Source organism: Anser anser (genome assembly GCF_964211835.1).
Source record: "Anser anser genome assembly, chromosome: 21".
Taxonomy (NCBI): domain Eukaryota; kingdom Metazoa; phylum Chordata; class Aves; order Anseriformes; family Anatidae; genus Anser; species Anser anser.
In genome coordinates, this window is record NC_139742.1 from 12864576 (window position 1) to 12888913 (window position 24338).

Below are 24338 nucleotides of genomic sequence, written 5' to 3' on the forward strand. Positions count from 1 at the left end.
CAACATTTGTGGAAAGTACTTCATTATGATGCGAATATGCTTTTTTAATACATGACAGGAACTAAATTATTAGGTACAGCCAGACATACTCTTTTTCATTCATTATTCTGCTCCTTTCCTCTACCTCCTCCTCCCACCCCAGTTGGTTTGAATGTGTCAGATATACTCTGTGAAATTAATGATGCTTTTCTGTGAATAACCTCAACTAAAACAGGATGAAATCTGAACATTTCAAAATAACGTTTGTTGCTTTATTAAAAGATTACAATATTACAGGGATGATCTAATATATTAAAAACCCTACTTTGTTATATACAACACATGCTGCTTCACACGCCAGTTTAATGCACATCATACCTTTGTAAAGAATTTATGAGGTAATAAGGGAAGAAGTGTGCAAACAGATGCACAAACACATTAAGTGTCTTGCAGGCTTACTGAGAAATATATTGAAATTCCGGGGGTTTTTGCTTTCCCTCCTTCTTACATGCATTCTTTAACTTACATTTTTCATGGTAGTTTCCATTTTGAAAGGTCTGTTCTAGAAACCTACCATAGGAGAATATTAGAATTATGCCAGTCAGTATGTCATGGTTGTGACTAAACTCTTAATTATAGATGAGTAAAACGGTATAATAATTTGACAATAATATAATTGTGAAATATGGCAAATATAACTGTTCTTGGCTATAAGTAGCTTCTTTATATAATTTTCACCTATTGGCTATGAATATTAAATAGCTTATATAGTGGTATCCATCATTTGCCTGCAAAGTTGGATAGTCCCTTTAATTTATATCCAGCCATTTCTGACTAGAGAGCCTACACAGCAGGTAATGACTGAAGTCAGGTACAAAATATAGTATAGTATGACACGTTGGCTATACAGTATGTTATATCCATAGTGAATCTGAGTTTATTTCCCTGTGCAGGTAGCTAGTTCATTCTGATTAGGAAAATGATTAAAGTTTTCCATCTAAAACGTTTTAATCAAATGCCAATTCTAATTTGTAGGAACAGATTATTAAAATGCTCAAAGTAAATAGGAAAGACTGGATTTATTATGACAGTAATGGTTTGAGTATCTGTTCACAAACTCAAGTTATATAGTATTAATTTTATTCATATCAGTTAACAAAGATTAAATTAAAATAATCATACTAATATACCAGCTACCTAGTTCAAAGGATATGATTTCCTGTGTCTAGTGATTGCTTATAATAATAATAAAACTCTTGCTGTACAGTTTGTAATATTTCCTGTATTTGAGAATATTTAATATAACATCCAAAAATATTTAAATGTTGTGGCAGTATTTTTACCATCCAAACTTAATTTACAGGGAGTAAAAAACAGAAAATGTATCTACAATCCATCTCAATTGTCAGTTCTAAAAGGCTTAATATAACTGCTTCTAATACAGAGAGGTGTTCTGAATATTATGTTGTTTCAGTTTGTTTTTTTTACTTCAGCTTTTCTTTCCCTGGAATGATTCTTGAAAATAAAATATACAAGCCCTCACATCTTAGCAATAAATTTACAGTATCTTACATTCCTCATTTCTGAAATAATTCCAGGTGCTAACAGTATAGTTATACATCTTTTTTAGACCAAGAAAGGAAAAAAAAAAAAAAAGAGAAATATTATCTCAGTGGAATGTGTTAGGGTTAGGTCTTATCATCATAACAACTTTCTTTAGTGAATATGATCCCCCCCGGAATTCAGCCCAGTAAACACCATCCTGATACCGACTGCGGTAATGTCCTCCACGATACCAAACTCCATTGAGATTTGAATGAGCACATGCATTGTACCACCATCCTCCCTTTTGGTAATGAGCGCAATTACCTGTAAAAGAAAGCTATGATTCAGTCTCAGGAAAAAAGTGAAAAATCTTACAGCAAGCAAACAAGCCTAGCACAAAATATACTTTTAACTGTGTATTTAACATGTAGGTACTGTGCAGTGCAAGGTGCTGCTTCTTCAAGAACCAAGTCTATATTTTAAGTTCTACAAATGGACTCATTAATGCTACTGTGCTTTGCTGGAAAATCTGGTTGCATTATTGTCTCAAATAACCTTAATAATATATTTTACAGACCTGTGTTTAATGTAATTAATAAATATTTCAGTGAGAGTGAGAATTTTTAATTCAGTTAGTACATATAAGGGTTGACACATCAGTTTGTATTTCATAAGTTACTAATTGACAACTCTCTAAAATACAATTTCATTTTTATTTTTTTGTCTACAGCTGTATATTTTTTTCCGTTTCAAAAAAAAAAAAGTCAAGGAAACCAAAAGGGGGCCTTGTACCTGTGTATACGTCATGGTCCCGGTCCAGTGTGGTGAACTGTTTACCATTGTGCCAAGTGAAAGAATCTCCTGCGTTTCCGTTATAGCGTCCCAGTCTCAACTTGTAATACTCACTTTCTGGCTCTAGTCTGAAGCTAGCATACTCAGCAAATACTTTCCGACCTGACCAGTCTTCCATTGTTATGAGCAGTTTGTAGTTGCCTTGATTTGTTAGCCAATAAATATTTTCTAAACCAAGCCAGTATTCTCCATCTATATTACCAAATCCTTGCTGTAAAGGAAGCAAGAGAAGGGCGTTAATACTGTGCATATGTTTTAATGGTAAATCTGGGTGTATTCTTAAGTAGAAAACAAGTTCCTTTTTAAGAAGTCTATTGTCAAGACTCTAAAAATCACCTTTTAAATTAATTTTACCAATAATTTTTAGAGGGTAGAAGACATTAAACTGCTCACTTGTCCTAACCTTGTATGTCTCCCAGTTCCTGAAAAAGTTGACAGACCCATCCAGTCGTCTCTGAATGACTGTCCAGCCACCAGGGTCATGCCGTTGATCGCACCAGACCTGCATAAGTCGGTTTGTGTTTTCTGGTTTTACAAGATAGATGGAGCTTGTATCATGGCCATCTTCTAATGCTTGTAGGCAATCTCTCCAGGGCCCTGTGTCAAAAGAGAAGGACTCTGCAGTCAAAATGCAACTGAGTATAACTTTAATGCAGAGCAGTGTTTGAATTGGTAGCATGTTTCTACACTTTTCACAGTATATTTGCTTCAGCTGAATAGTGCATTTCTTTTTTCTCTTATTGAAGCTTTAGTGACCACTCAGTGTTTTCAAACAGATTACTTCACTGTAACTTTTTTTTCTGGAACACTTCACAATGAAATAATGATATGGGTAGATTTTTATGTAAGGCAACTGAAGTCTAGTAACATTGGTCATATTTTCAAAAAAACTAAATAGGAATTACTCTGTAGATATATATTAATATTTTCCTTTAGAAAACAGAATTATAAGTTTGACTTAATTTCTGTCTTGGAGATCCTGAGCTTTTTAGGTCTCCAAAAATGTAATGAAAATAAACAGTGGAATCAGCAACATAAAACATGAATGTAGGTTACTGCTGTCACTCTAATAAATGATAATAAGCTAAACAAAATAAAAAAATCAGATTCATAACATGGAATGTGCACTTATACAGTGAGAGATTTTTAGATAAATGAGGTGATATAAAATACTTTAAAATACTTTGCGTTCATGGAAGTCAAAGCTAGTGCTCTTTCCCATTTTCAGGAGAATGGATTTTTTGTTTCCCTGAATTTAGTAGACTCTGTAAAGAGCATAGTTGTTTTGAAAGTGTCTTTCGTTTGTTATTTTATTCCTGTGGGAAGATAAATAGATTCCATGTTAACAAGTCTGAGAAATTTAGATATGAACAATTCGTCAGTCCATGCTGATAACTGCATTTAGAATCCTCTAGATGTTTTGCTACTATGCTCATATCTGACGAGCAGTCAACAAGAAGTCAACACAGAATCCTCAGGGTTAGAAACCCTTGGTTTTTTTTCCATGCTGAAGGATGAAGGCTTGTCAGATCTTCTGTCAACAGTCATACCGAAGCATGTATTGCTATTATTTTAAATTAATTCAGTTCCTTTACCCTTTTTCATAATTCATTGTCCAACAATGGAAGTAGTAGAGCTATCCTTATACTTAGTAAATGAAGTAGTAATAAATGTTTCATAGGAAGAATTTTGGTGTTTTGGGGAGTTTGTTTGTTTGTTTGTTTGTTTGTTTTTGTCTTTTTAACTAGCTAATAAAACATCAGTGCACCAGGAGGCAATCCAATTTTTTGGTGTGTGGTATTGCTGTGTTCTTGTTTCCTCAATCATATTCACAAAATGCAATTAGGGTGCTGCTGCTAAGCCCATTTTCTAATTCTGTTGTGCTTAACTGTTCAGATTTCTGGAAGTGCAGGTGTAGATAGAGTATTCTGTGACACAGTTGCATGGTTTTATTGTGAGTGGTGGAAGGAGATAGAGGTAGTGAATGATGGTAATTTAAATTGCTCTTGTTTATTTTATCGTAATGTGTATGTAGTGGCACATATTAAAAAGAGCAACTGTAGTTGTATTTTGAATTCTGGAGCTGTATAATTATTTACATTTTTTTCGGGGGTGGGTGGGGGGAGAAATTCTTGTGGCCGATCTCTTCCAGTGGCTTCTTTTACAGGATCTAAAATTTTTTTCATTATATTTTTAAGAACATGTGACATGAATGTGTGTTCAAATGCTTGTTATCTAAAAGAGACTGGAATACTTAAAAATACTCCACAACTGGAAATCACAATACTTTGATAAATAGTTTTAATTGTCACTTATTAAACTGAGCTATCTACAGTATTTGGACCCTCCTTTCATGTGTCTTGATGGAAGAACATCTTCAGCATGCTTTTCTTTTTTCCAAGTTGTGATACAATCACAACTAAAATGAGAAGAAATGTAGTATATGCCACTATCCATCTCTTCGTTCTTCTATCTGTACTGTATAGTTTGTGTCTATGCATACGGACATTCCACGTGCAAAATTACACTTACGTCCTCTTAACTTCATTGCATTTGTTATTTTATAAGTATTTTCTGCATATTCTATATGTTTTCACCAAATACTTGCACTTGCTTTTCCTGCTAATTAACCTTTCTACCTTATTTTTTAAGTAATCGTAGTAATGAAAGCAATTGTTAAACGAAAATAATGAATATTAGTGGATTTATTATGAGAATGATTAACAAAAACATTACAGTGCATAGCTGTCTATAGGAATTCTCAGATCTTATGTTCCACTTGACAGTTCTAGCCTGGAAAATAAATGCCATGTTGTCTGTAGATTTTTATTTTATGGTAACGTAAGCTTCTTGCTAACTATTTTGAATTACCTACTTCTAACTGTCTCTCTATCTGTTGGGAGTAGAATGCATCCGATGATATAACAAGGTTTTGGAATTTGTTGGTAACAGCCTTTTGACAAATGCATAAAATGGAGAAACAGACAAAATAGAGAGCAATCCATATTAAATTTGAATCCAGCAAGTAGGGATGAACTGACAGAAAATCTGAAATAGAAAGCACTGTGGGCAATCTTTTGAGTGTGAAATAATGGAATCTGCAATTCTTACGAAATAAAAGAAAGCAAAACAAAGAAAATGAGCTCAAATATAACAGACTTAAGCAAATTCAGAGAGCGAGAAAATCCTTTAGAAAAATTAGTCCAACGAAAGAGTTTAGAAGTTCATTAAAGAGTATCTGTTGAGAACACTACAGTGGATTTTGCTATTGTAGAAGGCTAGGAAAAATAGTACGAAATTGACCTGGCTAGATCATGAACTTTCCAGTAGCTTTGAAAATCTGAAGAAAGCTCAGACAAACTAGTTGCTAGATCAAAGTACTAGGCATGACCGTTTGTTGCTTTTGTTCTTAAATAAATAAAGACTACAACAGTATTAAGGCCAAGATAACAGAAAACATTGACCTACTACTTTGTGATGAAGACCATCTGTCAACAGATTAAAATAAGATGCCATTTAATACCGTTCTTCTATTTTGCTTCAATTTTTTTTTTTGAACAGGTCGCTGTGGCTAGATGGTTAGTACAATCAGGAGCTTTGGCAAATTTAAGAACTTTAGATACGGTATAGAAAGGATTGGATAAAATGTACGTGGATTTTCTTTCCGTGGCTGGGCGGTTCTTTCAGTTGTGGTGGTAGGCAGGTTGTTTGTTTCATGGGTCATTGTTCATGGTATTTTTTTTCCTTTTTTTTTTTTTCCTAATTCATTCTAGATATTTGTAGAGCCACCAGGGCGTGAGGGAGGGTGGTGAGGCTACCGGGGCAGGAGTTGGACTCGATGATCCTTATGGGTCCTTATGGGTCCCTTCCAACTAGGGATATTCTATGATTCTAATTGTGGGGAGGGGCTTTTGAGAACAGAGAACATCTTGGATGATGAGGAGAAGGTATTTTATGTTCCTTGCCTACTGAAAAGGTGAGGGAGGAAGGGAGTAGAGAAGGATATCCTAGAAATGAAAGACTAAATAGCTTAACTTCAGTAGTTGGGCATTTACTTGAACAAATCAAACTGTTGTAAACTAAAAAATGAGAGAAATATTTGTGTGGATTTTGTACAGAACAAACATGAAACTTCTTTTTCTGATAAGTTACATAGATAAGGGAAAAATAGCATATGTCAAATCAAATTGGGAAGGGACCTCTGGAGACCAAAATGAAAGACAGCTAGAAAAGCAGTACTTCCTCAGGCGAGGATCATGGGGTTCTATAGTACTGCAAGCTGATCATGAGTCAATAACACTTCACTTTGCAAAAAAGGAAAATGCTATATGAAGATAGAACAACAAAGGTACTATGCATATGAAGTAACTCTTCTATTCTTCTATGTGATAGTAAAGCCAGTTTGGGTACTTAAAAGCACAAGCAGAATGTGGGCCAGTGAATGAGTTTTCAACAAATTTTAACAGGTCAGGTAAAGTCTGAAAAGAATGTTTGAAGGATAGATACTTCACTTACAGAAAGTTAGAAAAACTATAATACTGTTCTTCCATACATTAAAAAGAAATAGATGCTTTTCTACGTCTGCTGTCCATAGGATGAATAGTAGTAGACTTAGGTTACAGCAAGGGAATTTGTTTTCCCCTGATGAATTGTCTAATCTGGCAGTAAACTCAGCTGGGGTTGGAAATATACTACCTAGCGAGGTTGTAAATCTCCATCATTAAGGTTATACAAGAATGGACTGGAGATGCATCTGTCAGAAATGAAGACTTTCTGCTTTGTGGGAAGAACCAAACATCATCTTCAGATTCCTTTCACCCAGATTTTATTTTAATAGTCTTCTGTACTTCTCCCTTCATATTTCTGTCACTGACTCAAGAGATGGACTTCTGATAAATTTGTGGATAATAGATCCAGAAAAGCAATTAATAAAATTTTGGAAAATAATGAGGAGATCAATGAGAATGTTACAGGAAAGAGAATTATATAGCAACTCTCACCAGCCACAGAACACGTTACCAGAAAATACTGGACTATCAGCCCTGGCTCAGGTCTAAGTCAACATATAATAGAATCATAGAATCATTAAGGTTGGAAAAGACCTTCGAGATCATCTGATCCAACCATACCCCTATCACCACTATCACCCACTAGACCACATCCCTAAACCCCACATCCAACCTTTCCTTAAATACCCCCAGGGGCAGTGACACCTCCCTGGGCAGCCCGTTCCAATGTCTGACTACTCTTTCTGAAAAGAAACGTTCTAATTTCCAACCTAAACCTCCCCTGGTGCAACTTGAGGCCCTTGCCTCTTTTCCTAATCATTAAAGTGACTATCCTATCATAGAATCATAGAATGGTGTGGGTTGGAAGGAACCTTTAAGATATCTAGTTCCAACCCCCCACCATAGTCGGGGATGCCACCCACTAGATCAGGTTGCCCTGGGCCTCGTCCAACCCGCTCTTGAAAACCTCCGGGGTGGGGTGTCCGCAGATTCTCTGGGCAACCTGTTCCAGTACCTCACCAGCCTCCCAAGTGAAGAATTTCCTCCTAACCTCTAATATAAATCTCCCCTCTTTCAGTTTAAAAGCGTTCCCCCTTGTCCTGTCATTGTCTGCCAGAGCAAGAAGTTGCTCTCCATCTTTTTTATAAGCCCCCTTATAGAACTGAAAAGCTGCAGTAAGGTCACCCCGGAGCCTTCTCTTCTTTAGGCTGAACAGCCCCAACTCTCTCAGCCTCTCTTCATAGGAGAGGTGCTCCAGTCCTCTGATCAGCTTTGTGGCCCTCCTCTGGACCCGCTGTAACAGCTCCATGTCCTTCTTGTGCTGGGGGCTCCAGACATGGACGCAGTACTCCAAGTGAGGCCTCACAAGGGCAGAGTAGAGGGGGACAATCCTCTCCCTTAACCTGCTGTCCATCTCTGTTGATGCAGCCCAGGATGCAGCTGGTCTTCTGGCCTGCAAGCACGCACTCCTGGCTCATGTCAAGCTTTTCATCCACCAGAACCCCCAAGCCCTTCTCTGCAGGGCTGCTCTCAATGAGTGCTTCTTCCAGTCTGTCCTCGTGTCTGGGATTGGCCCCACTCAGGTGCAGCACCTTGCACTTGGACTTGTTGAACTTCGTTAGGTTCATGTGAGCCCAAGGTTCATGTGAGCCCACTTTCCTAGCTTGTCCAGGTGCCTTTGGATGGCATCCCTTCCTTCTGTTATATCAACTGCACCACTCAGCTTAGTGTCATCTGCAAACTTGCTGAGGGTGCAATTGATCCAGTTGTCTATGTCATTGATAAAGATATTAAAAAGTACCAGTCCAAGGGTAGTACTCTACTGATACATCCTCTACTGTATCAATTCAAAGAAATTATAATAGATGTGTTTTTCTCCTGTTATTATTATTTATTTTTTTTTACACAGTGAAAAATACCATGATTCTGAAGTTCTGTGGTTCTGTACTGGGTCTGGCTGCGATTGATTTAACTTCCCACACAGTGCTGTGCTCTGCGCGTGTTGCTGGCACTGACTTGGTATCACACCACACACACCCTCCAAAATCCAGTAGGCTGAGGGTGGGCAAGAGGTGGGGAGGGGACATCGCCAGGGCAACTGACCAAAACTGACCAAAGGGATATTCAGTGCTATGTGATGTCACACTCAGCAGTAAAAGCTGGGGAAGCGGAAGGAGAAAGGGAGGCTCTTGTTACGGAAATGTCTGTCGTCCCAAACAACTGCTATGTGTATTGAGGCCCTGCTTCCCAGGATGTGGCTGAACATCCTTTGCTGATGGGAAGAAGAGAATAATTGTTTCTCCTTTTGGTTCTGTGTGGCCTTTGCTTTTGTTTCATTAAACAGCACCTATATCAAACCCAAACATTTCTTTCCTCCATCTCATTTTCTTCTCCTAGCCCTGCTGAAGAGGGGGAGTGAGAGCAGTTGAGTGGTAATTAGCTGCCTATCAGAGTTAAACAACAATAGGTTTTGCATGGCACAGTGCAAGCTATGGCCAGTTTATCTTTGGCAGTGTTATAAAATGACTACTTTGTAGCAAAGTGTGGTAGAGATTTTCGGTAGACTGAAACACCTGCTCAAGTTTCTTTCATTGGGAAAATTTCCGTGGAGAAGTAAGTTGTGTGTTTGTGGTTTTTTTTATTATTATTATTTTTATTTTATTTATTTATTTAATGGCAATTACTATATTTGATAAATCTAGAGAGTTTGACAGGTCATTTGAAGTAAGTTGCAAATAGCCTTGAAGTATATGCTATGTGTATCTCACATGCCTTACTTCATGCCTTAGTCAGTGGTATGCCTTTTTTTCTGAAGCAAGTGCATGTTGCTCCCATGCTTAAAAAAAAAAAAAAAAGACTTCTCTTGTATTCCCAATTCAGGACACATAAAACATGAACTATGTTCTTGAAGTATGTGGAACCATAGGTGCAAGTGGATTCTTTACCTGTGATTTACCAATCACCTAGATTAATTGAGCTCTGATTTCCAGTGCTTGCATTCTGGCTTATGGCAGAACTCTTAAGAGAGTAGTAACAGCTATATAATATCCCGTATTATTGTACCACTTGCTTCCCTTTCCTCCTGTCTTAGAGTGCAAGTGCCCTATGCAAGTACAACACAGATATATTCCTTTCTGGATTTGTACAAGAACAAAAATTATCACCTGCTAGATTTAAAAACTTACAATAACCTCATAAATGTTTACACAAAGTGTCAAACCCCTTCAGATGTCGTGAATTATAGCAGTTCAATCTTGGGCACAAGTCAGTAATATTTAAATCATTGACTGTCAATTACTAAGAATTTTCTGCAACTCCTTCATCTCAAACATTTGGTATAAACTGATTTGTCTTGGTGAAGTAAGACAGGAAAAATCTGTGGGGCTAATGTGCTTAAATCTGTTAGGTATTCAGAATGCATTTTTTTGGCCTTTTTTTTTGTTTGTTCTACAACAGGTATATTAAAATTATGCTGACCTCCTCCTCTGAACATGCTATGAGACTCTTGATTCAGATTGTTGATGTGGGGAGTCTTGTATGGAAGGCTCTTGGGGATTACTGTAGCATTCTATGACTAATTAATCTTAGCCTGATTACCTTTTTTCCCTGGCCTTGACAATGCTACTGAAATTTCTTTACATTAAAAACAATAATAAAAATATAATACCTAGGACTTGAACTATTTTCCTTCTTACTTGCTATTCATTTAAAGCAAACTGACTCCATAACCAACATGATAAAAATATGTCTGTAAAATCACAGAATCTCAAAATAGCTGCGACTAAAAGTTAAGGACCTAAAACCTTGAGAGCAAGAGTGAACATAACCACTTCCTGTTTTAAGAAAGAATTAAGAGCCAAAAGTTCAGGGACTGTGAGGCTATCTGCATTAAGAACAGGTAAAATACTGTTTTTAAATTCTGCTGTTGTCAGTTTTATGCATTCCTGGGCTAAGAAGGCGTTTTAGCTGGAGATAGTTTGAGATAGTTCTAAACTCTGCAAACAAAGACTCAATAACAAGAACTGAAACAACCGTAAAATCAGTGTTCGATACAAAGTCACCTATTACCATTTCCTGTTCTTGAGGAGAAGGCACAGTAAGGTATAAAGGTAAAGATTGTGTTAGAATATAAATTCAGTGTTAGAATATAAATTCATTTCATGAGTGGTTCATCCAAAAGTCCCATTTGCTTCACTGGGAGTGTCTCCATTGATTTTGATTAAATTATTAACTCCAGTGGAACACCATATATAGATCTAATGGCAACTATTCACAAGAATCCGAATACCAAATGTGACTTGAATTTGGACAAAAGTCTAAAATTAATGTTTAATGCTCTAAATTTAGTGCAATTTCTCAAACTATTCCAACATCCCACCCAGCTACTCGTATTTTCCATTTTCTATCTCCTAATAAAAGCCTTGGAAATGAATAAAACTAGTAATATTCCCATAAGGTCAGGAAAGTCAGGCTTTAACAAGCTGAAATTTGAAGCCTAATCTATCATGTAGATAGAACTCTGTCCAAAAAATCTGGTGCTAAAAGAAACAGTAGTTTAAATATTCTAGATAGTCAGCAGTTACATTTACCTTTTCATACAATGTCAGTTTTTGAGGTATCCTGTCATACATTAGCACGTATTTTTAGATTACGTTTAATAATTTGTACCAATAACAAATGTGGAAGCAGTATAACTGTTTTTCAGAGATGGGCTTAAGATCGACTACTGTAGTATAACCTTTCTATAACCTTAATTGATAATACAGTAGTAAAACAATGACTGAAGAAGTTCCGAATGATTGTAGTGAACATTTTTATATTTTAAGGAAGAGGAGTAGGACTTTGTGGCAAACAGCGTTGAAGTACTTTTGTATCTACTAGTAGCCACAAGTCCAATGCTCCACTGAAGTCCAGTCATGCTACTACATTTTGGCTTTATGATCTCCCAAAGGGCTTTTGCCATTTGTACAGTTGGTTCAGTCAGCTCAATATACACAGACTGTGTCAGATCTAAGAATCTCAATCAGTTCAAAATCATTTATTTTGCTAGATAAATTATTTGCATTTTCTTACATTACGATGTTTCCTACTACTTATTATTAGTGTAGACATATCAATAATATTACTTACCAGATGGTTTATCAGTTGAAGTTGGAATACTAGTTACTGCGGGCATGGTTGGTAAGGTAGGTGGCAGAACCTTCAGATTCTGATCACTCTGAATCTCATTAGTAGATATCTGGTTAATCAGGCGATTGTAAGTAGGAGGGTGGTACGCTTTGTTTGGTGGCTGTGGAGTTTGTGGAAGAGGCTTTATGGATGGCATTCTCTGACAGTGTTCTTCTAGCTGGGCAATTATTATTGACTGATTATTTGCAATTGACATCAAATGTTGGTACTTGTACTCTAAGTCTTTGTACTTGTTTGCAAGCTGCAGCATGTCTGCAGTTTGGTTCAAAATCTTATTCTCAAGTTGGGAAAGTTCTAAGGCATTGTCCCGTTTCCGGATAATTTCATGTAGTAACTGCATATAGAGTTGTGTGACACGAGAGTTCATATTTCTGCTCTCTTTTCTTAAGAGCTTGACCTCATTAACAATCCCACCATCTACCTCTACCAATTGCTGGAGAGTTTCTATTTGTCTCTTCTGTTTAAGAAGTTCATTGTTAAGTAACTGTAATTCCTGTTTATTTACCCGGTTTTCAAGTAGAACCTCAGGTTCTTTAGAATTAACACAAATGGCACCTGTCACTCTCTGCTGAGGTACAATAAAGGTATAAGTGCATTTGTCCTGTGTGTCACTGGAACGTTTATATCTGTTCATATAAATGAATTCTTGTTCTTTTTCTTCATCATTGCCTTCAAATCCCTGTGTTTTGCTTGCAGCAGTTCCCACAACAACTATAAGCATTAAACAGATGAGTCTTCTTGTCATCATGATCCTCTATTTCTGGTTAAATATTCTTCTGCAAAGAACTTCGTAAAATCTGTTTTAAAATAAATTTAACAGTAAGTAACATATTGGAAATTTGTGCAAGCTTTAAAAAAAAACAAAAAAATGATAATCTGTTCTAAAACTGACAATAGAACATTACATAGTATTTAGAATCATAGAATCATAGAAACACAAGGTTGGAAAGGACTTACAAGATCATCTAGTCCAACCGTCATCCTATCACCAATACTACCCACTAAGCTACTAAATCATATCTCGTAGCACCTTGTCCAGGCACTTTCTGAACACCGCAAGGGACAGTGACTCCACCACCTCCCTGGGCAGGCTGTTCCAGTGCCTGACCACTCTTTGAGAGAGAGTTTTTCCTGATGCCTAATCTAAATTTTCCTAGGCGCAAGCTGTGGCCATTTAAATTAGCTTGTCTGTGAACGAAAGAGATAATTTTCTTGTCCTATATGAGCTCCTGTCAGCTAAAGGGGGCATCATCAGGAATAACTGTGCCACACTGTGGTCAGAACTGCAGTTAGTAGTTGCCAGATTATCTAAAGCCTGTCAAGAACCCCAAGAAACCATGTAATAAACACCAGTATTTGAAGAGCCCTTTCTACCAGGCAAGTACCACAAGTTTCCAAAATCGATGTTTTCATTTAAACATATATTTTCATTTTGTATAGCTACAAATATAATCCTTAAAAATTAATCTCTTTAAAAACAAACAAAATAATACAACAAGCTTATAGGCAACAGTTTTCTAGGAAACATGAACTTAGCATTGGCAATACTGCCATGAATGCCCTTGTCAGGGAGCATTCTTTTATGAGCTGCATAAATACAACCTTGATGTCACGTATTTCTAATAGATTTGTTGGTTAATTTTAACATGCATGTGTACATCTATCCTAGTTTTCATAATTAAAAAAAAATCCAATAAAGAGCTTCTTCAGTGTATAAAGCCTGCTTGATACTTTTTAAAACCAAGGTGGTGTATCAACGTATTTTTTCTTTGCTTATAAAACATTTCACATGGAATAACCATTCAGTGTCAACTGTCACCTTACTGTTTGGTCATCTTTAGTACAATGTAATTTTATAAATGACATGACCTGTGATACTAACAGCTATGAGAAACTCAAACGAGCACAGCTGAGCAGCTGAGGGGTAGCAGAGATGATGTATGAGGAGCATCAGAGCAAGCTAGGTTTGTTTAGCCTAGGAGAGGAGGTAAGAGACATATTCCTGCTGTTTTAAGCTGCTTAATGGGTGTTAGTAGAGAAGATGGATTCTTTTCAGAAGGGCACGGTGAAAGGACAGGGGTCAATGGATCCAAATTGCTTCAGGAAAAATTTATTTTGGATTTCAGAAGAGTTTCACAATGATGGCAGCCAAGGACTGAAGCAGTGTCCTGGTTTCAGCAGAGATAGTTCTCTTCCTAGTAGCTGGTACGGTGCTGTATTTTGGGTTTAGGATGAGAATAATGCTGGTAGCACACCAGTGTTTTAGCAGTTACAGAGCAGCGCTTACACATAGCAGAAAGGACTTTTCAGCTTCTCATACTGCCCTGCCAGCAAGGAGGCCGGGGGTGCACAAGGAGCTGGGAGGGAACACGGCCAGGACAGCTCATCCAAACTGGCCAAAGGGCTGTCCTGTGTACCCTATGGTGTCATGCAGAACGATAAAACTTAGGGGGAGTTAGGTGGGGGGGAGGCCACTGCTCAGGGGCGCTGGTTGTCGAGTGGTGAGCAATTGTATTGGGCACCACTTGTTACGTATATTCTTTTGTCATCATTTCTTTTCTTTTCCTTTTCTGTCCTATTAAACTGTCATTGTCTCAACGCATGAGTTCCCCTCCCCCCCCCTTTTTCCCATTCTTTCCCCCATCCCGCTGTGGGGAGCAGGATGAGTAAATGAACAGCTGTGTGGTGCTGAGCTAAACCACAAGCAGTCACACAAAGAGATGGTGGAATTTCCATTCCTGGAAATATATAAGCTTTTGATTTAGGCAAGGCGCTGAGCGACGTGATCTAATGTTGAAGTTAGTGTGAGAAGACGGTGAGGTCCCATCCAGTGTGATTTTTTTTTTTTTAATGATTCTAGGCAGCTGCTGACTTTAAAGCAATTTTTCTTAGTTCCAAAATAATGATGGATATGCAGGCTTTAATTATTCATACTGAGAAGAGATATGGTTATTAGTCATTCACATTTTTCTGTTTTGAAATAAACCAAATAAATTTCTATAAATGCTTCTGTAAATGATTTAAACAAATGCAAGCAGGACTGATCATTCTCAAAGCTTTTGGAAATGTATTTTTGCCTCAGTTTCTCATGCAGTTTGGAATAAGCTTTTTCATTTTGCAAACAGAAGGGCATTGTACTTTACAGAACTTGTCAAGAGTTTTGAAAACTCGACAGATAAATGTTTGGGATTTTATATGGTTTCTCTGAGTAAAGGAATGTTATTTGGAACCCTGGAAAATGGGGAACATAAATTCACCTCAGACAGCAGTAATCTGCACAATCAACATTTGCATAGCAAGTCACATTTAGAAATCATGGGAGTTTCCAGGCCTTGTATTACAGTATAGATGTACTGTTCTTGCAAATGTCTCTAACATAGTAGGTGTAAAATGGGTTTTATTTCAGTGTTTGAATTGAAATACCTTTCTTCCCCTCAAAAAATGTAAGTATTTTGACCCACTGAAAGGAAACTAATTTTTTTCTCTGAGTTCACTTTTGTCTGTTTACAGCATCTCATGTCCTTATTCAAGCATAGGATTTGGGGTGCACATTCTTTTCCAGGCTGAAGAAATACAGAAGAACTTATAACAGTTTGTTTTTTCTCCTTTTCTTTTTTTTTTTTTTTTAAGAATTGTATAAGAAAACATGGAACAGAGTTCATCAACCTCATCTTAACATATCTGTTCAAACATTATTTCAAAATTCAGAAGGTAAGCCGTCAGTGAATGACATCAGCATGATTAGACCGTGCTGAAATGCTTCTCTCTTATAAACTTGTCTGCATGTCACCTTTTCTAAGGTGTTCTTCCTATAAGAAAAAACATAGGAAATAAAAGTATATTGGTAAAAAAAAGCACCTTTACAAATTGAAGCAAGAAGTGTACTGTCTTCAGATGTCTTCCTTCCTGCAGTCTGTTTGTGAAATAATCTCTTAGTTTTATTGTCTGTACTTGTTCATTTTTAAAAAGGAAGAAAGTTCAGAATGAAGAGTATTTGTTGCATATTGTGATTGGCTACATCAAATACATTGCATTTTTTCTGTAGCTGGATTCAAGTGAGCTTCATAACCAACATGCTCGTTTGCACAACTCTGAATGATGATTCCTTCAGGGAGAAAAAAAAAAAAGCATGCTAGAAGTGGGGCAAGAAGCCAGAGAAGCAGTTTTAAGGAAGGCTTTAATACTTTTGATTTGCTTCCTCATCATTTTTGATTAGGAGAACATAAGATTTTTAGGACATCAGGATTCCTTCCCATGAGAGAGGAAGATCGTACTTATTAGATGTATAGCACACTAGCTTTCTGTTTTCTTCTGTTGTACTTATGCGGAGTAATTGCTTGTACTCTTTGTCCTTAATTAGTGCTGCTTCTTGCTGATGACGTTTCTTCCTGTTTCTCTGGCTCAGTCTCCCTCTTCCTCTTTTCCCCCTTCCTAACTCTTCTGCATTGGACTGGGAGGGAGCTGTATTGCTGAGGCCATGTTTGTCACCAGTGCAAAATTCCACTTAAGTATCTGTAGACTTTTCAACCTTGCTGTTGCATGGAGCAGCATTGTATAAAGACATGTTTGTAGGTTTGGTGTAAATTTTATTTGCTGGAAATACACCATGTCTTTCTCTTATCCTCATACGCACAAACAAAATTTCTCCAACAAACAAGCATACAAACAAAAGCAGAAGTGAAAGAATCACGCTTAGGAAGAAGAAATGTCATTTTAATTACAAATGAAATATAACTTCTAATTAGGAAAAGCATGGGAGTTTGAAGTAATTTCATTTTTAAGATTCTGGCTGTTCAATACTTGTGTACTCCTATAAGCATTTTACATGGAAGTTGGTACAGTTATATTGCCAAACTCATCCTAGTACTGACCCAGCTAAAATCAAATTTGTGTATGCTTACCCTACTTGGTAGCATATATTATTCTGTTCAAATTTTTTTTTTTGCCAATACAACTGCATCTGTATGAAAACTGTTGGCAGCATTGTTGTTATAACAGTATCATTTTTCATACTCCTAGCTAGAGTAAGTGCTTTGGTAAAAAATAAATAAATCAGGTTGTAGATCAAACGTTGGCCTATTTATGTATATAACTGAAAGTAGGTAATAACAATTTGGTTTGTTTGCTCATTCATTGTTTGCTCAACTGAGGATGTTCCCGTGATCTGGTGAAAAAAGAGGTAATAAATTTTCTGAAAGGGATATTGTATGTTTCAGCTTTTGATTGCTTTTTCCTGTCATTTAAACGGAAAAAACAAATAAAATCTTTCTTTAATTTTCCTTGGAAATATTTCTGTTTTGTACTCTGTCATATTTATATAGGATTTTTGGTTAGTCAAAATATATTACCTTTGGATTGTTATGAATATCTTGAAAGTTACAGGTGATATTTCAACAGGAGTAGAGTATTTTACCATCTGAAATTACACAGCTGTTTCACAGTCTGTAATTTATTACTGCCATGATCCTGAAATAGTGAATTTAAAAATATTTCTACGTGCAAAGTATTACTGTTTGACAGATGTTCAGAGTTGTGTTCTTTTAATCAGCTGACCTTAAGAGAAGGCATGGAAGGTGGCAATGCCAGCAGTATGTTTTTTGTTTTTTTTTTTACGCTACTTGTATACAAAATGCACATTTAATTGTGAAAGTTCCAGCATGTGTACTTTTTTCCCTTATTTGTTCTGGTACCATCCTTCACAGGACCTCATTTTTACAAAACAGACATACATGTATTTGTATTTAACCATTTCTTTAAGGTTTTATGAAATACTTTACCTATCCTTAGGACTTCTGTGTGCAAATGAGAATGAGGCATGTCTCCATCAGATGAAAGTATGACTTGCAATAATGTAATTGAGTTTCTTTGAAAATGCAAACAGTAACCTTTCAATGCTATGGCTGGTTTTTGTTGGATTATTTTTTTTGAATAAAATAGACGTTTGCAGTATTACTCTGGAAAGAAAGTTTTTTATAAAAGCCTCAGTATGTTATCAACACTTTTGCATGTGGAACTCAAGTGGTTTGCAATGTTGAGTCTTTCAACCATTGAGAGACTGATCTCTTATCTCTGAGTGTCTGTACTGTGTTTTTTACACCTACACTTTCAGTGTTCCGCAAAGAAGAGCTGAGACCATAGGAAAACCACTGGAAGGTAGCTAAGCACTGAACTTAATTATTTTTTATTTTGGATTACAAGTCAGTTCAAGGAGAGAATGTCTTGACATTTAATGAAGACATCACCTATAATATAGCATTTTGGAAAAATACAAAAGTAAAATAATGAGCTCTGTAAATCTTGTGTGAAAGACCTTAACTAAGATAAACGTGGAAGAGAATTGTCTAGATTCCGTACCAGAATATAAATTTTATTGTTATGGGTTTTTTCTACAGATAAGGTTCATGAAACAGCCCAGTAGGTAAAAGCTCTGTAACTGTTTCTTGCTGCTCCTCTTGTTTTTCTATAGTAAGCTGTTATTAATCCAGAGGACTGAAGGTATGCAAATGTCACGTACTGAGGTATATAAATGCAGCTTTTGTATAAATGATATGTGACACTGTATCCATGCTTGGAGACTGCATTACAGGGAAGACATTTTTCTGTACTAAAACCAAGATGTTACATGAGGGGAATTCTAGGGACTTCAGAAACCATTTGAATAAAGTTATTCAGTACTGTGTAGTATAGTTAACTTTACTGCAAAGGTAATCTAATTAAGAAGAAACACTTTACCATTGTGGTTTGAGGAGCAAATAATTAAGATCCTATATAGCAATTCTCACTTACAAACCATGAAAAAACTGTTTTGTTTTTTTTTAATGTTGCAGCTCAGGAGCCAAGTAGGCATTTTCAGTCCATCAGGCTTCAGTTATGCTAGTCATAAAGAAGGTGAAGGAGGATGTTTCGTACCTGACTTTTTACACTTAAGCAGGAGTGCTCCATCAACTGTCAAAGTAAAATAGGATTCCTTTTTTAACTTATGGTATCTTTTGGGATAGTAACTGTTGTTAAAGGAAAAATGATTTTCAGTCATTGTCGTTCAGTTCCCTTTAAAATGCACCCCAGAGTATTACATACTGAGAAAAATAATTTCAGTTTGGAGTTTTATTATTTCACTCTATTTTATGTCTACCTTTTTTTACGTCATGTTTTCTTTCTTTTGAAGGGGAGGGGGGAGGGCAGGGGGCATATTAAGTGACTTTCATCTCATTAAAGAGTGAATAGACAAGGTCTAACGCTCAATTTATTTGCGTCATTGTATGTTGTTCATCCTGTTCTGACTGAAAGCGCTTATAGTCTAGACTGAATTGTTAAGTGTATGCCCAAGTTGAATGCACATATTTAAACTGATACTTCATGGCTCTTTAGAAATACCCAGATAGATGGAAAAACATATATATGTGAAATATACAAGATACTCGCTTTTTGCACAACACTAGTATTTTCTGACATTTCCCTGTATGGTTGTTTTTGACTTAGAAGAAAAAAGCAACAGTGTGACCCTACCTACAAATGAGTTTGTATTGCTACATTAAACCACTCTAACAAAATTCAGTTCTGTGGGTTAATCAGTATATTTTTTGTGCGTATGTTGGTCATACTTAATATAATGAGGCTAGCAGTCATTTGATGGTCTGGCTTTTCCTACATAACCCTGCATGCTGTGGTACCATGTGTGCAGCTTACTCAAGTATTTAGATACATAAATAAAAGCATATTCACAAAAGGCATAGTGTTAGATCGTATAACATTTTTGCTTGAAAAGATCAGCTATTTTGTTTGATTGTGTACTCAAGCGTAGTTTGATACTTGTTCATTCTAAACAAGAAACATGAAAAGCTAACAACAAATCTTCACTGTTTCTTTAATAATACTGTCTATGATATTAAAAGGGTTTTTAGAGTAGGTAGTGCAGTTGTACATTTTAATGGAATTGTAAAAGCAAATGGAGCAAGGTTGTCAAAAAATGTAAATTCCTACTATACAAAGATCAGAGGTGGTTTTTTTGTTGTTGTTTTGTTGTGATGCTTCCCCCCCCCCCCCCCCCCCCCAAACATTAGTGTTTGCTTCTGCAGAGTCCTTTCATAGTCAGTGTTTGTGGATGTACAGTTAGCTAGCATGTTCCAGGCACCAAGCCAGTACTATTATCAGGATTTCACGACATTATTGTGAAAAGATATATAAGCATGACTTTTCTGAAGCTACTTTCTTTCTTATTCCCTGCCACTTTTTTCAAAGCACGCACCCATGCAGTGTTCCTATTCTCTCTCCCAAATACTCTTTTGAATAGAATTATATTAATCTATCGATTTTTCATGTAGCCTTTGTATTTAATTTATTCATTTTTGCTCAATTTGAAGGGGAAGGGACTTCCCTTGATACAGATTTTCTTTTAGAATTAACTCCTGTAGCTTGATTTTAGGTGAAAATTATTGCTGTGAAAAAGCTGAACATTAAAATTTTTCAGTTTGGTAAAAGGAAATTCACAGTGAAAGTACTGCACAGTAGTGTGAATGCCACATGTATTAGGAAAAGTTTTAAAGTTTTGCTTCAAGTATAATAGTGGATAGGAAAAGGTTGACACATAGTAAGTAGCATGCACTTTCAATTTTGAAAAGGTGATGTAAAAGAAAGTTTAATTACGAGTTTATTGGGTGGAGTTATATATTTTTTTTTTGTCACTAGTTCTTGGTGCCATTGTGAGCCATGCCGCACTTCTGACAGAAACTAATTAATTGCTTCAGAAGCTTTTATTATAATGCATTCTATACTTAGCTTCTTTGTCCATTTAAATTTGTGGTAAAATCTTGATTCAAAAACTATCTTGTGCTTCTTAAAGGGAAAGATTTTATTTTATTTTATTTATTTTTTCTTTACTCTGGGGAATGGATGACTAATGAAACACTTCAGAATGAGGATGTCTTAGTTCCTGGAGAACTTTTGTTTTGAAATACTACCAACTGCTTCTGGAAACTTCAAAGGATTATGTATCCTTTGCTGCCATGTAATATTTTGAAGTTTTTGGCAAAAGTATACAGCCTTTTAAGTTACAAGAAGTACAGATTTTCATTCTTGATTACCAAGAATTTTAGTAATATTGTTTGTGGGTTGTTCTTTTTGCTGTACTAAATTTCCGTCCTAGACATGGAATGTAATTATTGAGAGAGCACTGTTAGTGATGTTATTTCCCTTAACAGTGGCCTCACTTTATTTTTCACTTAATCCAGTCACTACCAAAAAAAATGTTTATGCTGTGTGTGTACACGTGTACATGCACTTAGTACGTAATAGCCCTTAAACACATACACATTTTAATAAATGTGACTCATTTTGCTCATGAAGAATAGTAGTTGGATCATAAAGTAAATATTTAATGTTTACACAAAGATACTCATACATGCTATGTTCTGTTCTTCAGTGAAATTTATTTTGTAAACTGTTATAAAGTTCCAGGAACTATTGTGTCTCCTTGATCAGACATGAGTGTAAGAAAGAACAGAGATTTCATCATTTTTACTACAGGTAGTCCTTTAGAAAAGTTATCATTAGAAATTAGTATGTTCTAGAAAGTTTGTTGAAAGACACGCAGTATTCATATGCATTTGCAGCCGGTTTGAGGAAACATGAAGCCCAAAGTTACATGCAGAATTAAATAAGATAAAATAAATTTCATATTCGAGAAAATAATGGCAAGAAGGCTCTTCAGTGCCTGGCATCATAAAATATCTCAACTATTTTCACATCTAAATTTGTTTTAAATTTGTGTAAAGGTTTGCTGTTTGTATTAGGGAGCAGTAATGTCTTTGAAAAGCTTACACTCACTCATATGCAAACCAATCAGTCTTTGGACTGTCAACGTACAAAAACATACGCATATTTTAAATTTAACCCATTTGTACTGTGCATTCTTACCCTGTCTCCTTCGTCTTCTTTCTTCTGTCCTTAGCGTGCCTTCATCAAAGGTTATCGGAACAACTTGTCCGCACGAGTTGTGGCATCTCACTTAGCAGTTTGCGTATCGTAAGCGCACCTCTTCAGTGAATGTAGCCTGGAGTCTACAGCTGAATAGCTTTGTGCGCTGTACTGAAGTTAGAAAAGCAAATGTCTGGATGATCTACAAAATTAATTCCTTTCTTTTTCTCTATTTTTTAAAGATTTTTCACAGCCTGGCTGTTCAGTCTAAGCCATGCATCTGTACAGTGTTACCATTGAGGTACGGTAAGACTTTGTCTTGGTGAGAGAGAACTCAGCATTCTGGTTTTAAAATTGTGAGTCCATCATTTCTTGTAAGGCTAAAGCAGCCTTATTTGAACTTCAGCTCCTTTGTGGTAGACCTACATCTGGTAGGGGGGAAAAAAAGGCAGGCGTGCAGCAAGCTGACAGGTTTTGGTTGGGTAGGCTTTTTTCCTCCTCCCACGAGTGCAAGGGCTCCGCCGGTAACAGACGCGCAGGCCCCGCCGCCAGCGGCCGCGGCTGCTCGGAGCCCCGGGGCGGGGCCTCGGCCGCAGCTCGGCTGCAGCAAGGGCCGGGCCGCGTGGGGCGCCTCGCTCGGGGCAGAGCTGGGTTTCGCTGTTTGTTGTATTTGCTTGCGGTTTTTTAAATGTTTCTGTAACTGAAACTCCTTAACCGTGAGTCACGAGTTCTTGTTCACAGTGCTAAAAACGTGTAAAAGCTAGACCCGGCTAAACTGTTGTGTTGTTGCCGTTGATTGAATAATCAGTGACAGTCCAAAATGGAAGTTATTTTTCTGTTGTGTAAAACGGTTAATCTTTAGAGTTAGGAAGAAATTCTGGAGACCGTGTTTGAGTGTGGTTTCGTTTCTAGGTCAAATGAGATGTTAGAATGTGTAACTGCATAGGATTCGTCCCCAAAATGTCGGAGTGGGGGGTGGCTACTTCCTGCTCATAAGGCTTTTTACAACGCGCTCTCTGACGGGAGAAGGAATATTTTTCATCCAGACATTGAAGGAGCCTCTACTAGTTTTTCACTGATGGGTCCTCTTTGATGCTGACAAATACAGCAAAGCTGCTTTATTCAGAGTACCACTGATTTTATTTATTTATTAGCACTTCCTAGGTCACTTCTATCAGGAAGCAGCATGTTCTCAGACAAAAAAGAATGTAAAATTGTCCAAATTCAAGCTAACTCTTATAATAATCTAATGCAGATTGAGAATCCATAATTTGGGTGAACGCCAGTGCATTTTTTAATGCTTGCCTGATAGTTCTAGTAGTCTAAAGCATGTTTCTCATTTGATTGCTATGAGGTCTTATTCCCCTGAACCTTTCTAAAAATTTGCTGTCACAGAAGTTTCTATATGCAGAGTATTTCTGGTCATTAGCTATTACCTCTGTTTTTAAAAAGAATTTTTTGAATTAATGTAAAATTCATCTTTACAATGTACTTAAAACTTGCTAGGAATCTTGCAAAGAAATTAGCAAAATTAAAAGTGAAGCTTAACAGAGCAAAGAAGTACATTTTAAACTACCTTTTTACCAACTGCTTTACAAACCAAACAATTCACTGTAATTGTATGTCAGTCACCTGTAGAAACCTATAATGCGGTCCAATAATTTATTTGCTCATAGTTTTTCAAGCACTTTTAAGGATCTTTGGGCTTTGAAGAAACTGAAGAAAAGAATATGGGAACACTGAAATTAGTCAAAGGACAAATAAGCAGATTAAAATGTATTACACTAGTAATTCCATATGCTTTTAGGGTTTTCCCCCTTTCTTGTAATTGTTTCTTGTACCCTTAGTGTGTGGCCTGTGATACCTGCAGAGAATATTAGCACCTCTCATTAGTTACTGTCATTATCGTATCATTTTTTTGTAGTTTAAATTGAAAGTTTACTTATTTCTCTTGCCATAGACATACAAGCAGGGACCGAAGTTGCCATTTTAGTGCACTTAAGTAGCGTGTTCTATATACTTGAGATTAAAGCATTTTAGAGCTTTTCCAATGCATTAATTTTATATAGGGAAAAAAAAAGTTTTAATTGAATTGCAGTGTGAATATTCTGTTCATTTTTGAAATACTTAGCAAAAAAAAAAAATTTCTTTCAGTTTGCCTATGATTACCCCTCCCTCATTTCCAAGGTGCCTTTTCAACGTACAGCTGCATAGAGCTTCTTGAGGGACAGAACAGGAGAAGTGAAGTGTGGTTGTCATCAGTGTTTGCCAAGTTATGAAGGTGCCTAGTTTTTGCAATGATCAATTTTTCAAATTCCTGGCCATTTACAGAGACAGAAAAGTTAAGTGTCT

General features: G+C 36.5%; 2 protein-coding genes across 5 annotated transcripts in view; one reads left to right on the forward strand and one right to left on the reverse strand.

Moving 5' to 3' along the window:
- RALGPS1 (Ral GEF with PH domain and SH3 binding motif 1) overlaps nucleotides 1-24338 on the forward strand; it is a 111460-nt gene that overhangs the window by 30236 nt on the left and 56886 nt on the right. For 2 of the 4 annotated variants that reach the window (XM_083807056.1, XM_083807057.1), the window contains exon 11: nucleotides 15705-15785. The exons of the other annotated variants lie outside the window; for them this stretch is intronic. In XM_083807056.1, coding sequence (XP_083663182.1) covers nucleotides 15705-15785 — 81 coding nt within the window. The remainder of the gene's footprint in view (nucleotides 1-15704; nucleotides 15786-24338) is intronic. 4 annotated transcript variants of the gene reach the window in all.
- ANGPTL2 (angiopoietin like 2) lies at nucleotides 230-22557 on the reverse strand. The gene is made up of 5 exons (XM_083807069.1): nucleotides 21987-22557; nucleotides 12015-12871; nucleotides 2780-2973; nucleotides 2317-2587; nucleotides 230-1848 (listed from the first exon to the last, which is right to left on the reverse strand). The coding sequence occupies exons 2-5, from the start codon at nucleotides 12820-12822 to the stop codon at nucleotides 1649-1651; spliced, it is 1473 nt and encodes a 490-aa protein (XP_083663195.1). The 5' UTR covers nucleotides 12823-12871; nucleotides 21987-22557; the 3' UTR covers nucleotides 230-1648.

Bases quoted from the DNA above. Each gene is read 5' to 3' on its own strand.
- ANGPTL2 (XM_083807069.1), bottom strand. From the start codon at position 12,822: ATGATGACAAGAAGACTCATCTGTTTAATGCTTATAGTTGTTGTGGGA. The intron at 2,974-12,014 runs GTAAGTAATATT...CTTTTGACACAG, and splicing joins TTCAACTGATAAACCATCTG to GGCCCTGGAGAGATTGCCTA. The intron at 1,849-2,316 runs GTACAAGGCCCC...TTTCTTTTACAG, and splicing joins GGACCATGACGTATACACAG to GTAATTGCGCTCATTACCAA.